This window comes from Alexandromys fortis, unplaced genomic scaffold, assembly GCF_014885135.2.
Source record: "Alexandromys fortis isolate MF-2015 unplaced genomic scaffold, M_Fortis_MF-2015_v1.1 scaffold_201, whole genome shotgun sequence".
NCBI lineage: Eukaryota > Metazoa > Chordata > Mammalia > Rodentia > Cricetidae > Alexandromys > Alexandromys fortis.
Window position 1 is genome coordinate 2,198,166 of NW_026068087.1, and position 16,973 is coordinate 2,215,138.

The 16,973-nt window shown below is 38.5% G+C and overlaps 1 protein-coding gene across 1 annotated transcript in view; it reads right to left on the bottom strand.

The window, feature by feature from the left end:
• Positions 1–16,973, bottom strand: part of Cog5 (component of oligomeric golgi complex 5) — a 216,388-nt gene that overhangs the window by 176,875 nt on the left and 22,540 nt on the right. Inside the window, exon 6 of the mRNA XM_050122311.1 lies at positions 7,218–7,338. Within this exon, the coding sequence (XP_049978268.1) occupies positions 7,218–7,338 (121 nt within the window). The remainder of the gene's footprint in view (positions 1–7,217; positions 7,339–16,973) is intronic.

Below are 16,973 nucleotides of genomic sequence, written 5' to 3' on the forward strand. Positions count from 1 at the left end.
AATATTACTTTAACTGTGTAAAGGTGTGTTACTTTATGCTGCATTTAACGATGTAGGATATGTGCTTAATTATGTATTGCATTTCTTTCACCTTGCCTGCCTAAGGCATCCTCATTGGTCTAATAAAGAGCTGAATAACCAATAACTAGGCAGAGACAAGATACGCGGGGCTGGCAGACAGAGAGAATAAATAGGAGAAATCTAGGCTCAAAGAGGAATGAAAGAAGGAGGAGGAGGAGGAGGATGAGGAGGAGGAGGAGGAGGAGGAGGAGGAGGAAGAAGAGGAGGAGGAAGAGGAGGAAGAGGAAGAGGAGGAGGAAGAGGAGGAAGAGGAAGAGGAGGAGGAGGAAGAGGAGGAAGAGGAAGAGGAGGAGGAGGAGGATAGAAGGAGGTGGACATCTGGGAAGCAGTGGAAGATACACAGAATAAAGTAAAGTAAAAAGCCCGAAGCAGAAAGAGAAACAGGTCAATTTAAATTAAAAGAGATAGACAGAAACAAGCCTAAGTTAGGCGAGCATTCATAACTAATAAGTCTCTGTGTCATGACTCGGGAGCTGGTTGGTGGCCTAAAAGAAATAGCCTGGTACAATTACCTGTGACTACTTTTATAATATGTTAACTTGTGTGAAGTAAGTAACAGAACTCTGGACCATTTCATTCTGAGCATCACAACTTCTTGACTAATGCCCTAAAATAAATTAGCCACAAGATATATCTGTGGTTAACTAGCTTGAGCTTTGTGTTGTTGTTGTTCTAGCCTTTTTAAAAAAAAATAGGTTCTAGTGACTGGCTTTACCACCAGGTATAATTTTCAAGAATTATTTTCCAAAGTGACCTTGTGTTTATTTTACCATAATCAATATAGAAAAAAATCTGGGTTGCCACTCATGAACTCTGAATAGAATCCTAGCTGTGATCATAAAAAAATGTATTTTCAACATGATCTTATATTTATACAAGACAGAACACCTTTCATTCATCAAAGAAGTATTTGAAGTTCCTATCACATAAAATAAAAAAATGAATAAATCTGGTCCTTCAGAAGGTCATACCGGTTGTTCACATGATACTAACTTGTCACATTCTGCATCTATAATTAGAATCATAAATTGATACTAAAGCTTTCAAACTTAATCCTAAGCTAATTTCATTTCACCAAACTCAAGTGATTTAAAAAAAAAATGTTTCCTACTGTATGTTACTCACAAAGTAATGAAGCATAAGAGTGATGAGAAGCCGAATAACTCTACACCTACCCCCTGTGCAATACCAGAGAGACTCAAGGCTGCACCTACCCCCTGTGCAATACTAGAGAGACTCAAGACTGCTCTTCATCAACAAGCTGATGTCATTTAAAAGGAACAAACACTAAACAACCCTTAGTTACGGGTACTCTTTCTACACATTCAAGGCATGTTTTAACAAGTTTTTAATAACAATATTTGTTTATAATTATGAATTAACATGCTACAATGGAAATGAGTAATGACATCAGCATCCAAACAACACACACATACACACACACACATACACACATACACACACATAACCAAGTAAGAAATGAAAATCTTCCCTAATTACTAAATTGAAGAACTTTTACTAAATAACTTCCTTTCAAGTATAAGTGTTCTAGCAAGGGATGATAATGATAACAGATTAAAATATACAGCTTCCATAAGCATTATTAATCAATCATATGAATACAACATAGAAGTGCTACTGTAAATGTGAGTGGAGGGAAAACAGTGGATGAATGTTCACAGTAAGTGAGGGGCTTGTTATGTTTTGTATGCCATTCTGAATTTTGATACCACAATGAAAGGCAAAACAAGTTCACTAGTATTTTAAGTGATGCCACTTAAGTTTTATTTGAGTGTGTGTTACTTTACTATGCTTACCTCCACCACAGCAAACCCACTATAAGGTTTTCTGATCATTTAAAACTGAGCATAGCATCACCTCCACCTAATAGCAACTGAACCCCAGTTCCAAAAGTAATTTAGAAATACAGAAATCTAAATCAAGCATATCTGTCCTTTGTTAAATTTATCTATGCCAAAACTGCACAATAACATACCCATGCCAAAGATTTTTGTAACATTTATAAAATGTATGTCCTCAGACCAATGAACAAAGAAAATAATATCAACAGTCTCACAGTATTTCTGCCACTGTTGCTTTACTATACAACTGCAGTGAGCTTAGGATAAAACTTACTAAATTTATTGCAACTACATCTTACAGACTTAAAAAAAACCTACTAATTAGTTTAGTGCTCACTGAGTGACCATGTACTATGTGGAATTCACCTGTACATGAATCAGAAATGCTTGCCCATCAAAGTATTTTTAACATCTTAAGAAAGTCTCATATCTATAATGAGAACATTATTAGATAAAACTGTTATAATTATCCCTTCTTCCAAAATAAAATATAATAAAAGGATTATAAAGATATTTCTGGATTAAAGAATGTTCTCTGGGACTAGAACACAGTAGATGGAAATGAAAACTCAAAACTCAGAAAATAGTCAACATTACAAATTTATGGAGTCCTATGTTCTACTTTCCTAAGTTATAATTTACTAATTATGTATATTTATAACTATATAAATATACATACATACATACACGCGCGCGTGTGTGTGTGTGTGAGAGAGAGAGTTTATTGAGATGGGGTCTATGTCATCCTGACTTGGAACTAACTATGTAGACCAGGTTGGTGTGGATCTCAAAGAGATTCTCCAGTTGTTAACCAAGTGCTGAGTTTAAAGGTGTGCACCACCATGCCCAGCTAATTATACTTTTTAAATGATCTTAAACTAACTCAACAAACCATTAATATAGGCCGTTAAGTCATTAACTGCCACATTCATAAAATGCATTTGCTGCTTAAACATGGTATACTATAAACAATGCATATTAATATCTTATACTTGGTTTGAAATATGAGGTAGTCATATTTCAATCAAAAGCCATTCTCTCATTTTCACCTAATGGGTCCTCACTTAGATTCAGTTTTATATTCCATATAATCTTAGGATGTATAATAAAATCATGATTTTTTTCATGGGTTTTAAAGAAAGGAGAATTTGGAGACCTAACAATTACAGCAATATTTTTGGTAAATCAATCAATGCTGCCAAGGACTTTAAGGGACGCATTGGTGGTTTAAGAGCACAGACTTTGGAGTCAGAATTTTCCAGGAACACTATATGTGCAACTTTAGAACCCATTAGAATACAGCTATAAAAAGAAAGGGGACTTTGTGTTTTGTTTTGGGACATGTCATTAATCTTTAAAATAGCACAAGGCATGTGCAGTAGAGGCAGGCATTCAAAAATATTTATAGAAGATATTAACAAATTTACCTAAGTTTTATAGATATAAAAGGACAAGTTTTTTCTTACTGATTCATGGGAAATAAAGATGAGTCCAAAAAGCAGAGAGAAAAGTTTTTCTCCTGGAAACCACATCATCATCACTGTATCAGACTTATGATTCTAATATAGAGATAGTGGCAGACCTTGAACCTCTCAAACACAAAACCTGCATCTATTCACTAAATTTATATTGAGTTAAAACAAGCTTATTTATGTTGAAATAATCATTTGATAAGTATGTGAATTACAAATCACAATTTTCATAAACAGACCAGAAGTATACATAAAAGTATGGTCTGACTTGTTTTTAACAAAGAAAAATTTCATCAAGTAGGAAAAGTCAATAATAGAGCAAATAAAAATAAAATTCACTGCTACCTACAAATACACCTTTGTAAGCTATAGTAATCAATCCAGAGATACATTATTTTCAAAAACTAAAAAATATTGAAGATAAAAAAGTAGGTTTTTGGCTGGGCAGTGGTGACATACACTTTTAATCCCAGCACTCAGGAGGCAGAGACAGGAGATATAGGTGAGTTTGAGACCAGTCTGGTCTACAAAGTGAGTTCCAGGACACCCAAGGCTACATAGAGAAACCTTATATTTAAAAAAAAAAGTTATTTTTTTAAAAAAATTGAAGATACAGTAGTAGATTGCTATAACAGAAGATACAATAGATTGTTTAAATAAAGAGAAATTGGATTTCAGCTAAGAAAACAGATATTGTATAATTTGTCACAATAACCTGTATGTGTGGAATCCAATAAATAAAACACAATTTGTTTTAGCAAGTGGTATCAGTAGTAAATCATTCTAACAATCAAGATAAAATGTATGATTGAAAATTAGAAAACATTCAAAATTTCTATCCTTGTCTAGAATATAACTTTAAAATTCTATGTAATTTTGACTGCTGGCAGAAACCTAATTTTGGGTAGACAAAATAACAATGGGAAGTGTAAAAACTACAAACTTTGGCTCAAAAGATTGGCAGCTACCTGCGAAAAGATTCTACATGACCCAAACAAACCCTTTCCTGCATACTCCAGGTAAAGCAATCAGAGCGACATGAAGATGTTAGCACCAGGCACACGGTTTTCTTCAAACATCTAACCAACAGCAGCTTGAACTGATTTCACTCAAATTGCAAACAAGTGTTTATTATAGTCTATGTGCCCATTTCACCTGCACAGAGAAAAAAATCATACCACTTTCAGTCCAAAAACTAGCATTGATTTCACAGCATGCAAATAAGTTAGTTTTGCAGACTGTAACCCAGTACCATACAGCTGTGCTTCAGATAGAAGTGTCCTTGAAAAGGCTCATGTGTTGGAAGAACTGAGAGGTGACTGGTCACCAGGGAACTGTCTATCATCATCAATGGGTTATCATGAATGAACTAGCAGAAGGTGGGGTACAATTCGGGAAATAGGTCACAGCTGGCTTGTCCTCAAAAACTACACAACTTTGTTCAGTATAATCACATAATGCCAAATTATCTGTCCCGGAGTCCTTCTTATCCTCCACTTCTGAACATGCAATGTATGAAGCATGATCTTGAAATAAATACGCTCAGGAATGTGCCAACCCCTACATATGATGCCAAGTCCTTCCAATATGAATAGTTGTGAGTTTTCAAGTCTCTTTGTCCCTGTGTACTGGGAGACCCTGCTCTGGGTCAGCCCCCGTGCTATCCTTGCTTGTTGCAGGTAACAAACTTCATTCTTTCATCTTAGATCATCTTAGATCGCTGGCTCTGTCTCACCAAGGAGTGAACCCACTGTGCCACAAAGACAGTAATAACTGTAGAAATGTTCTCATCACCGAGGTGTGATTTGATGCATCTCTGACAATGGCTGAGGAAGGCATTGATCAATTTTCTTGGCCAGAGTAGCAAGTGTTGTTTTCATAGTGTATTCTTAAATAGGGGTGTAAAAGTTCTAGTATCAGCTATTAGCTTTGATTAATAATTCTTACTTTTTAGGCAGCAAAATTTATATATAGTACTCATTAAACACAGATAAAAATTATTTCAAGGTTTAGTATATACATTTATCCTCAATGACAGTCCATCATATTTAAAAATGGCAACTATTTTATCATGATTATTATGTTCTGTAACCAATAGATATGGTAATACAAATAGTGGTGTGTTCTTTCAATCACTTCTCTAATGCATTGGCTTTACTCAAAGTATTTTATAACTATTAAATATAAAAGTCACTGAAAAAATACAGTTCATGATTGACTTATTCCAATGCAGATGTATTAAAGATTTAAATCTCTGGGCCTGGAATAATGGTGCAGAGGTTAAGATTGCTTGCTGTTCTTGAGGGGACCTGGGTTTGGTTCCCAGCACCCACATCTAGTAGCTCACAACTTTCTGTGCCTCTGGTCCTAGGAGATCGAACATCCTCTTTTGGCTTCTTTGGGTATCTGTGTATACATAACACACAAGCAGAAACACCGACAAATGCACATAAAATGAAAAGAAATTTTAAAAAATTACAGTTTCTGTGACTCATGTATGATTTAATATTTGCAAAATCTTTTCAAAAAATGTTTAATTTTGATCAGTTTTACCATTATAACTAAGTAAAGAGAAGTAAGGAGGATAATAAATTGCCATAATACACTGGAATTAATGTTTTAATAAAGTAGAATTTTTCAGTTACTATTACAATTATATACGTGCATCAAATCATAATCTAATATGAAGGATATCTGATATGTGACCCCAGCAGGGTCACAACCCACAAGTTGAGAACTGCTGCATTAGAGCAAGACTTTGCAACAGAAATACCAAAAACAGAAAAACTCAAAAAGAACATGTCAAATACACTTTTCCAGTGTTACTTTGGCATACCATGCCACCAAGAGTAAGCAAACTGTCAAAATTTAAGACATATATAATATCAAAGGTCTTCTGAATCTATAAAAGAATAAATACCACCAAATATTTTCACTTCAAAAAAATTACTGGGTACCCAATGAAAACCAGAAACCCACAAAGTCTCATCAAAACCCAGGTGTTGGCCTTTTCTGTGTGCACTCACTAGCTATTCAAACTTTCAAGATTATGGAACCTGAAGTTTCTTAGCCAGCAAAACCATCAATTCTAAACCTTGAATGTCAAGGGCCTATTTCAAATCCCTAAGAAAAGCATTCCTCCTGGATATTTACCCCATAGAAATCACAACAAAACCTACACACAAGTGTTTACAGCCGCTCTATTCATAATCACTAAAAGCTAAGGACTCCAATTCTCCTCCGATTAGTCACTCAAAAAGCAATCCCCACGACAACACAGAATGTATTCTAACAAACTGCTAGTATACCCAATAATCTGAATAAATCTCAAAGGTATTAAAAGGTAGGTACAAGAAGCCAGCCTCAAAAAGATATGGACTTTACGACTCCATTTATGTGTGATTATTAATAGACAAAGGTATAATGACAGAAAATTAAGATGGCTGTCAGGTTAGAGGGCAGGGATATTACTGATCATAAGCAATGATGGGTGTATTTTCAAGAGGGATAAAAGTGTTTTGCATCATGACTGTGATTGCAGTGACTCAAATATTTATGTTCAAGTGTACACAACAGTTCGTGAAAAAAGTCAATATTATTATATGATCAATATTAAAGTAAACTTTTTCAAGAAATCTAATTTTATTCACCCTTTCTGAACAGAAACATTGCTTATAACAATGCTATAAACAGTCATTTTTTAATTTTAGTAATATTTATTAATAGTAAAAACAAATGTCAACAAATCAACTGAGTTAAAGCTGTCAAACTTCTACGAATTTTTAATCATGAAAGGACTTACCAAGTTCATCGAGACTCTGAGCAGCTTTGGTTATCTCTCTACTTCCTCCTTGCAGTTGTCCCTGGAGTCTCTTACTGAGAAACAAGATGCGAATTATTCTCCGAAGCAAGTCACAGGCCACCTGTTCAAGTAACACAGTCGTAAGAAAGTACAGTAGCTCCATACAGTTTCCATACCATTGTGGTTATGGTCAGTTAATCTGTGAAGCTTTCCATTCCTCAGATGTGAAAAAAAAATTGTTCATCCTTTTGCTTCACACTGAACACCCTAAATAACCACATATCTTTAAAAAGAGCATCCACAATCCCATATTTAACCTTTACAAAAACTCCCAACTTATCCCAAATAGAGCAAATTTTAAATTAAAACACTAGGAGTCAAAGATTTTTCTTCAGCCCTATTCTAGGCCAACTGCTGTTTGACTTCACGTTAATGCAAATGGAAAGGTGCAAAAAGTTGTGATGCTAAGATCACATTTCCATGCAATTAAGTCAGAATCTGCAGGAGTGGTAACCATGCACCAGTTCTGCTTGCTTACAGCTGATGGCAAAGTGCTGTGTTTGGCTGCCTACTGCCTCCACTCTAGTTTCTCTTTTCTCAAAGACTAGGGGACTAGTCTTTAAAACCGTCAACTTCACTAGTCCTGTCAATAAATTGTAGAAAAGAAAATCAGGAAGACAAAACTCAAAAAACTATTACTAACTTTTCTGTCACTTCCTAGTTCTTTTTCTTTTCCAAATGTAACTGAGCTTTAAAAAAAAGAGAGAGAGATTTAAAAGTGTGCACGCTCTGATGAGGAAACTGGGTGCAGAGCCACTGCCTCCAGAATGAGATAAAAGAGCAAACCAAGGTCAACTCTGCCTCCACAGTGAAACAGGTGATGTATGCTGCTCTTCAAATAGGCCCAAAGCTACTTGAAAAGCAAGAATTTGTACTGAGGAAAACCCTAAAAAGATAGCTATAAGAATTAAAAACTCAATGCCCACCCAGGGCTCTCTCTGCCCCAGGCCAGGGAGACAACAGGAGTCTGCCCAGTGCCAATGAAGACTGAGCAGGAGACAAACATCCACAACCCATCAGGCTGTTTATGGTAAGCAAATATAGAGTGGGATGTGGAAAAGAGAGAGGGAGGGAGGGAGGGAGGGAGGGAGGGAGGGAGGGAGAGAGAGAGAGAGAGAGAGAGAGAGACTCATGTCCTGTGGAGAGAGGCATATTCCAAAGAGGTGAAGAGTGGATTGAGATGGGTAGCCTATTTGTCACCTAGGGCCATGATGCGCCCATGACCCCACCGCAGCAGTGGTCTGTGTTGATGTCTGTGGCTCCTGTTACCTCCAAAAGTCAAGAGGATAGGGCTACACAAGTTGGCCCTGACCCCTCACTGGCCAGAACATTAGGGAGAACTGGCCTTGCCCTTCACCTGATGCAGCACTCAAGAGAGTGGGTCCTGAACCTCACAGAGTTAATCCTGTTGGCAGGGGAGCAAGCTGGCTGCGAGGGCATGAGAGCGGGAGAACCTGCTTCCACCCCATCCTTGTCTCCATGTAGTAGATGTGGTGGCATGCTCAAGAGAAAGACACCCTCCCCACCTTGCCCTTAGTCACCTGCAGCTGGAGGGAGAGCTGATCCAGCCTCACCAACTTCAGAACTAGGGAAAGCTGGTCCTGAGATCATGAGAACCAGTGATCTGGCCTGGCATCTCACGCGCTGCAGCAATCATGAGAGTGGGCCCTGAACCTCATCTGGGCAGCACAGTAAATCTGACCCTGCTGGCAGGGACACTGGTGAGTCAGCCCTGAGAACTTGGCCCCACTACTCCTCTGTTGATGTAGGATTCTCTCTGTATGCTGTGAATACCACTGGTTAATAAAGGAACTGCTCTGGGACTATAGCAAAGCTATAGGGGAACAGAACTAGGCAGGGAAAACTAAGCTGAATGCTGCGAGAAAGGAGACAGAGTCAGAGAGAGGTCATGCAGCCCTACCAGAGACAGACGCTGGAACTTTTTCCAGTAAGCCACAGCCTCGTGGCGATACACAGATTAATAAAAATGGGTTAAATTAATATGTAAGAGTTAGCCATAGAGCTAATGGGCCAAGCAGTGATTTAATTAATATAGTTTTCTGTGTGGCTATTTTGGGTCTGAGCTGCCGAGCAGCTGGAACGAAACAAGCGGCCTCCTCCAACACTCTGTCATGCACCCCATGGGCAAGGGAGAGATGCCGCCCGTATTCCCTGCAGCAGGCGGGAGAGTAGAACCCCTGGCTCTGCCCCTTGCCTGCTGCAACACTTGGGACAGTAGGCCCTGCACCTAGTCTGAGCACCAAAGTAGAGCTGACCTTACTGGTAGGGATGCAGGTGAGCCTACCCTGAGGTTCTATGAGTGGGGGAGCTGACTCTGCACCCCTCATTTGCCATGTGGTAGCAAGGGTGAGGGAAAGATGCCCTCTCCTCCTTGCCCCTTGCCACCTACAGCAGAAGAGAGCTTACTCTGCCCCTCGCTGGCTGCAGCACTTGGGAGAGTGAGCCCTGCACTTTGCCTGGGCAGCACAGCAGAGCTGATCCTAGTAACAGGAGGAGGATGAGCTAGCCTGAAAACGTGAGCAGAACTGGCACGGGCCCTCATCTGCCATATGGTGGTGTGGGCGAGAGAGAGAAACCATCCACTACCACTCAACACCTATGGTACATGGGAGAGCTGTCCCTGAGTTCACAAGAGCAAGGGAGCTGGCCCTGCCTCTCACCAGCTGCATCCCTGCACAGTGATCCCTGCATCTGGGCAACACAGTAGAGCTGGCCCCGGTGGTGTAGGTGGCCTGGTCCTGAAAGCATGAGAGCAGGAGAACCAGCCTACCCCCTTGCTGCTTACTGCACAGGGTGAACTAGCCGAGGCAGTGCTGGAGAGTGCACCCTGGTGCTGACCAACACAGAAACTACCCAGTCCGAGAGCCAGGCCTCGGAGTTGTCCCATCCCAACATCCACCCCATCTAGGATCTGCTGGAGCATGTGAAGAGGCCAGTCCTGCAGACCCTAAGCTGCAGGAGCTCCATGACACAGGACAACAACAGGATATCTAAGGAGTCTCAGTGAGGGTCCAATATTGATAGTAGACACCAGAGGCCTCGAACCAGTGAACACATGCAAGTAAGATGCATGGACTAAAGGGTATACTGTGTGATTCACTGTGTCACACGACAGCTTCCATACAAGAAAGATTTTTTTCTTTTCCTTTTCTTTTAAATTTTACTTTGTTTTATCTTGTGGAGGAGATTGCAAGGGCAGAGGGTAGATGAGAAGGGATGAGGAGATAAGCTGGACTGAGATAGATATAAAAATCCACTAAAAAATAAATAAAAATTTAAAAATTAATAACTCCAAGGTCTGGGAAAGATAACACAATTGTTAAGTGCTTGCTGTACAAGCTTAAAGGCATGAATTTGGATCCCTCATCACCATCAACTCATAAAACCCAGGTTTTAGCATACATCTGTAACCCGCACACTGTGGGAGTGGAGACAGGATTGAGATCCAGGTTCAGTAAGACCCTATCTCAAAAACATAAGGGAAAAGGGATCAAGGAAGACACTAGACACCTCTATCCTCATGTTCACATACATACATATACACATACATATACACACACAAAATAATTAAAAACTCCAGAAACACAACATCACTAAATGTCCAGGTATAAACATTCTTTAATAGGTAAACACAGAACATATTACAGCCATCCCAGCCACACTCAGACACTCATATAGCACATGCATACAAACATACTATTTAAAAACATAGTCAAGACACGCAGGCAGTTAACATGTTTGTTTAACTTCTTTTCACAGTAACCATATGATGAATAAGAAATAATAATTTCCATCTAGAAACCAAAGGTTTGGCATATCTATTTATTTATTTGTTTGTCTGTTTGCTCATTTAATTTAATGGAGACAGGATCTCACTATGTAGCTCTGGCTGGAAATCAATGGTACACATTGGATCACCTGTCTACAAGACATCCCACAACCGCAGTGTGGTGACATCTTTATCGTGCACATTAACAAGTTCTTCTGCTTTCCAAATTTCCTATAAAATGGTTGGATGCAAGTGACTTCATCAGATCCAGATTCTGCATTTTTGGCAAAGGTCTGGAAGACTGCTCAGCAGTTAAGAGTACCTGCTGCACAATCACAAGGACAGGAGTTCAGATCCCAGCACCCACATAACAGGCAGAAACCTACAGGAGGACGTAGGCAAGATCGTTAGGTGGTGGTATATCCATAATGTAGGTATGATTTTCTCTTTTGGATATGAAGTATCAAAATCCACTAAAACTGATTATAAAATCACTCCAATTCTACTGTTTCTTCTTTATTTGTTCACACATAAAATTTCTGTCTCCTCTATTATTTGTTAGGGTGAGGTGCCTAGAAATAAGAATATTTTATATTTTTGGTTTATCAGTTTCTTTTTTAAGATTTTATTATTTTAGTGTGTGTAACTATAGGTACATAAATATCAAGAAGCGCTATCAATTCACTATAACATTAATCCTTATTGATGCCCAAATGGAACAATTTGAGCTAGTTGAAACAGCTAAGAGCAAGCAACTGTACCATTCTGCCTAAAACTAAGAGATTTTCTCATTTTCATAATCTATGACTTTGGGGCTAAAATGAAATAAGTGGTCACCAAGAAGATTTCAGAATTGGCTCCGAAGCCCCTTTTTCATGGACCTGATAGTTATGGTGTCTAGTATAAAAATTTTCAAGATCACTTTATACATTTTCTTTCTCCAACTGAATCTAAGATTTCCCAAAGAAACCTTTGTCTGTTTTAAGAGAAATCATTATTTCAAGATAATTTTAGAAACTAGGCTTGCTCATTGCTAAACTTTCTCCACAGACATGGGCAGCAAATGTCAGAACTAAAATAGGATACAAATTTTCATTTGAGTAATTTAAGAATACAAATAAAAATTCTCTGATTACAATTATGCATAGACATATATACAAAATGTACATACATAAAGCTTATGCTATTTTAAAATATAAAACATCTCAATTTCACACTGACACTACCAGCTCAGGATGTATCTTCCATCTTATATCTTACACATTAAGAGTTGTAGCTCTTAAGGACTATTAGAGAAACATTAAGTAATTCACTTGTTTGATTGCATGACATACAAAAAGTAGTATCTAATTAACAAAGGCAATACCATAATGAAGAGTGACTATTGAATGTGCCTAAATATTGCAATGCTCTTATCACTTTTCACTGTTAAGTTCTATATTTTTTTTGCTTTTTGCCAAACCATAAAATTTTTATTTCCTATACTTTACAGTGCTTGTTTAAACTCAACTCTATGCTCATTACAAGTCTTTACATTGGTATTTCTCTAATTATGTTGGTTGGCTGAAGTACTCTATTAAGAGTCATAAAGAAATGCCATGAGAACAATCTTCTTGGTTTTCTTTTATGCTGATGAGAGTCTCTTCTTGAAAAGCAGTTCAAATAATATATCAACTACTAGTCCTTAAGAAATCAGCACAAAACTCAGTGGCTGAAAACGATTCATACTCTGTAGCTTGAGAGTTAGGGAAGAAATAACAGTGTGTCATGTGGGACCACTCCCTCTGCCCACTGATGTAACAACTAGGCTGTCTTGGCAGCAGATGAGAGCATCACTGAGACATCAAGTGCAACAGTGCCTCCCTGTTCATTAGGACCACACTGCTAGTCTGAGCTTCCTCAGAGCATGACGAAGGCTTGCAGGCTTTTTATACAGATGTTACTTTTGTAAAGCAGATATCAAAGCTGCTGCGCTCCACAAAATGTAAGCCTTAAATTATTTACTTTCCTAGTACCAGAAGGTGCTGTATGAGCTTCCAGACAAGAAAGACAACCAACTGATCCTACCCAGCTATGATATGTTTGGACGACACCAACAAACACCATGACATGATATCCCTAAGGATGCAGCTGTGGCACACAAACGTTGGTAGTAAGAGCACTCTAATTGTACTGGAGACCCACTAAACAAGAGGGATACCCATGCCTGGTACTGGAAACCTAGCTAACTACTCAGTGCTAGTGAAATCATGGTTATTGAAGGAAAATCTGTAACCACTAACTTAATAAACCAGCATAATCCCTAACACCAATCTATAAACATTTATCTTATGTCTTAGGGTTTCTATTGCTATGAAGAGACACCATGACTATGGTAACTCGTATAAAGGACAACATTCAACTGTGGTGGCTCACTTACAGTTCGGAGGTCCATCCTATCATCATGGTGGAACATAACTACATGCAGGCAGCTGAGAGTCCTACATCTTGCAGGCAAGACTGAAACACTGGGCAGTATCTTGATTATAGGAAACCTCAAAGTCTGCCTGTTGACCGAGATTTTCTGTCCCGCCTGGTCCTACAGCCATTAAGTCCCAAAGAATCACACAGAGGTCTACTTTAGTTATAAACTGATTGGCCCCTTAGCTCAGGCTTCTTATTAACTAATTCTTATAACTTACATTAGCCCATAATTCTTGTCTGAGTTAGCCACAAGGCTCGGTACCTTTTTCGGCGAGGCAGGCACATCTTGCTTCCTCTGAGGCTGGGTCATGACTGCGGACTTAATTCCCAGAATTCTCACTGCCACGCCTCTACTTCCTGCCTGGTTGCACCACTTATACTTTCTGCCTGGTTACTGGCCAATCAGTATTTTATTAAAAATAATACAAGTGACAGGACAAAGACCATTGTCCCACAGCACTTCTCCCCTCTTTTCTTTCAAAACAAGAACTCTGAATCAAATCTCCCTTGCTTAGCTTTTCTACTGACCATTATCCATAACAACTTGTAACCAACATTCTAAACAAAGGCAAGCATCCATAATCCATTTTTTGGGAACACGGGCATAGTCCAGCCACAGAGGAAACAAAATAGTAAGATGTGATACCTTGCTGAAAAAGGTACCAAGCTACCTTTCCATCAAGGAAACTTCTTTTTTCAACAGATGGACATGATTACAGAAAACTACAACCAATCAAATGCAAAGTTGTAAACTCAGTCACAAATGGACACATTTACAAAACACTATGGTATCTAAGGCTCAGAGAACATTGTAGTAGATGGGGCAAAAAGACCGTAAGAGCCAGTGGATCAGGGAATTTGTTGTGGGATTGTGTCTCATAACATCAGAAGCTGTGCCCATAAAGTCTTACTAACATGACTGCTCAAATGTGAGCCAAATGAGAATGATATAAATAAACGGTCCAAACTAGATGTGGAAAAGTCCAGAAGGCCTCAGTCTACACAAAGAACTCCAGGCAACTGAGGAAGGCTGGGCGTAGGAAAGGTGGTCTTCCCTGGAGAAGAGCACACCATTTGGTCAGCCCTCAAAATGTACATATAGTAACAGTATATGGATGCAATAGGTTATAGTTAGGAATAGATAGGTATGTGAAAATACATATATGAATGTAATAAACAATTAATACAAAAAGAGGCCATCAATTTGAAGGAGAACGGTGAGGGGTATATGGAGGGGATAAAGGGAGGAAAAGGAAGTAAGAAATGTTGTTCTTAAATTATAGTCTCAAAAATAAACAACAAAAAGTAAGTCACAAACTAGCACCAAATCTCTTACATCAGCATTGGTTTTTCATGATTTTCCTATACTAATCACTCCATATGTTGTTAGATTGTTTACAGAGCTTGGCATTTCTATGCTATTACTTCTTCATTTCCTTCTTGATACACTCACTTGCTTGGATAATTATAAAATCAGTAAGGTAGATTTATACTCTATAAAAAATAAAGATAAAATTGTGCTCGAGATACAATGCAATTGGTAGACCTAGAATACACAAGGTCCAGGGTTTAATTCCCAACAATGTATAAAACTAGGCATGGCAGCACAGGAGAAGTGGAGGCTGGAGGAGTTCTAGGTCATCCTCAGCTATACAGTAAGCTTCAGGTTACTATGTGAGATTGTACTTCCCCCCACCAAAAAAAAAAAAAAAAACCTGTAAACAAAATAATTTGATAATACCAACTAAAAGAAAAAGAACTAAACCAAGTATTATAACACAAAAAGCCTATATAACAAAATGGATATGATAAAAATAAATATTTTTAAATTTCCCAGCAAAATTCTTCACAGACCTTGAAAGAACAATACTCAACTTCGTTATACAAAAACAAAAGGCCCAGGACAGCCAAAAAAAAAACCCCTGTACAATAAAGGAACTTCTGGAGGCATCACCATTGACAACAATCATAAAAACAGACAGGAGCAATGGTATCAAATCGAAGACCCAGATATCAACCCACACACCTACAAACACCTGATTTTTAACAAAAAGGCTAAAAATATAAATTGGAAAGAAGAAAGCATTACTGGATACTGACATGTAGAAGACTACAAACAGATCTGTATCTATCACCATGCACAAAACTCAAGTCCAAATGGATCAAAGACCTCCACATAAAGCCAGCCACACTGAATCCCATAGAAGAGAAAATGGGAAGTACCCTTGAACACACTGGCACAAGAAACCATTCCTAAATATAACTCCAGTAGCAGACACTGAGAGCAACAATTAGTAAATGGGACCTCCTGAAACTAAGAAGCTTCTGTAAAGCAAAGGACACCATCAACAAAACAAAACAAAACGGCAGCCTACAGAATAGGAAAGATCTTCACCACCCCACATCTGACAGAGGACTAATCTCCAAATTAAACAAAGAACTCGAGAAACTAGACATCAAAAGAACAAATAATCCAATTTAAAAAAAAAAATGGGATACAGACCTAAACAGAGAACTCTCAACAGAGAAATTTCAAATGGCCAAAAGACACTTAAGGAAATGCCCAACATCCTTAGCCATCAGAGAGATGAAAATCAAAACAACTCTGAGATTCCATCTTACACCTGTCAGAATGGCCAAGATCAAAAACACTGATGACAACTTATGCTGGAGAGGATGTGGAGTAAGGACAACACTCCCCCATTGCTGGTAGAAGTGCAAACTTGTGCAGCCACTTTGGAAATCAGTATGGCGATTTCTCAAAAAATTAGGAATCAATCTACCTCAAGACCCAGCAATATCACTCTTGGGCATATATGCAATGCTCAATCAAACGAAGACATTTGCTCAACTATGTTCATAACAGCATTATTCATAATAGCTAGAACCTGGAAACATCCTAGATGCCCCTCGACCAAAGATTTGGGGGGGGGGGACATTTACACAGTGGAGTACTACTCAGAAGTAAAAAACAATGACATCTTGAAATTTGCAGGCACATGGACAGAACTAGAAAAAAACATACTGAGTGAGGTAACCCAGACCCAAAATGACAAATATAATATGTAACCACTCATAAGTGGTTTTTAGACATAAAACAAAGAATAACCAGCCTACAGTTCACAACCCCAGAGAACCTAGAAAACAAAGAAGACCCTAAGAGAGACATACATAAATCTATATAAGAAGCAGAAAAAGACAAGCTCTCTTGAGTAAATCGGGAGTGTGGGTGGCTGGGAGGGGGGGAGTAGAAGGGGAGAGAGGAGAAAAGGAGGGGAGCAGGGAGTAGGAAAGGAGGGGGAGCAGAGAAAAATGTATAGCTCAATTAAAAACAAATCATTTAAAAATACAATAAAAGTGATTAACATAAACCTCTGGCTTCTACATGCACACATACACACTTGCACACACACACACACAACCCCCCAAAAAAACAGTTTCAG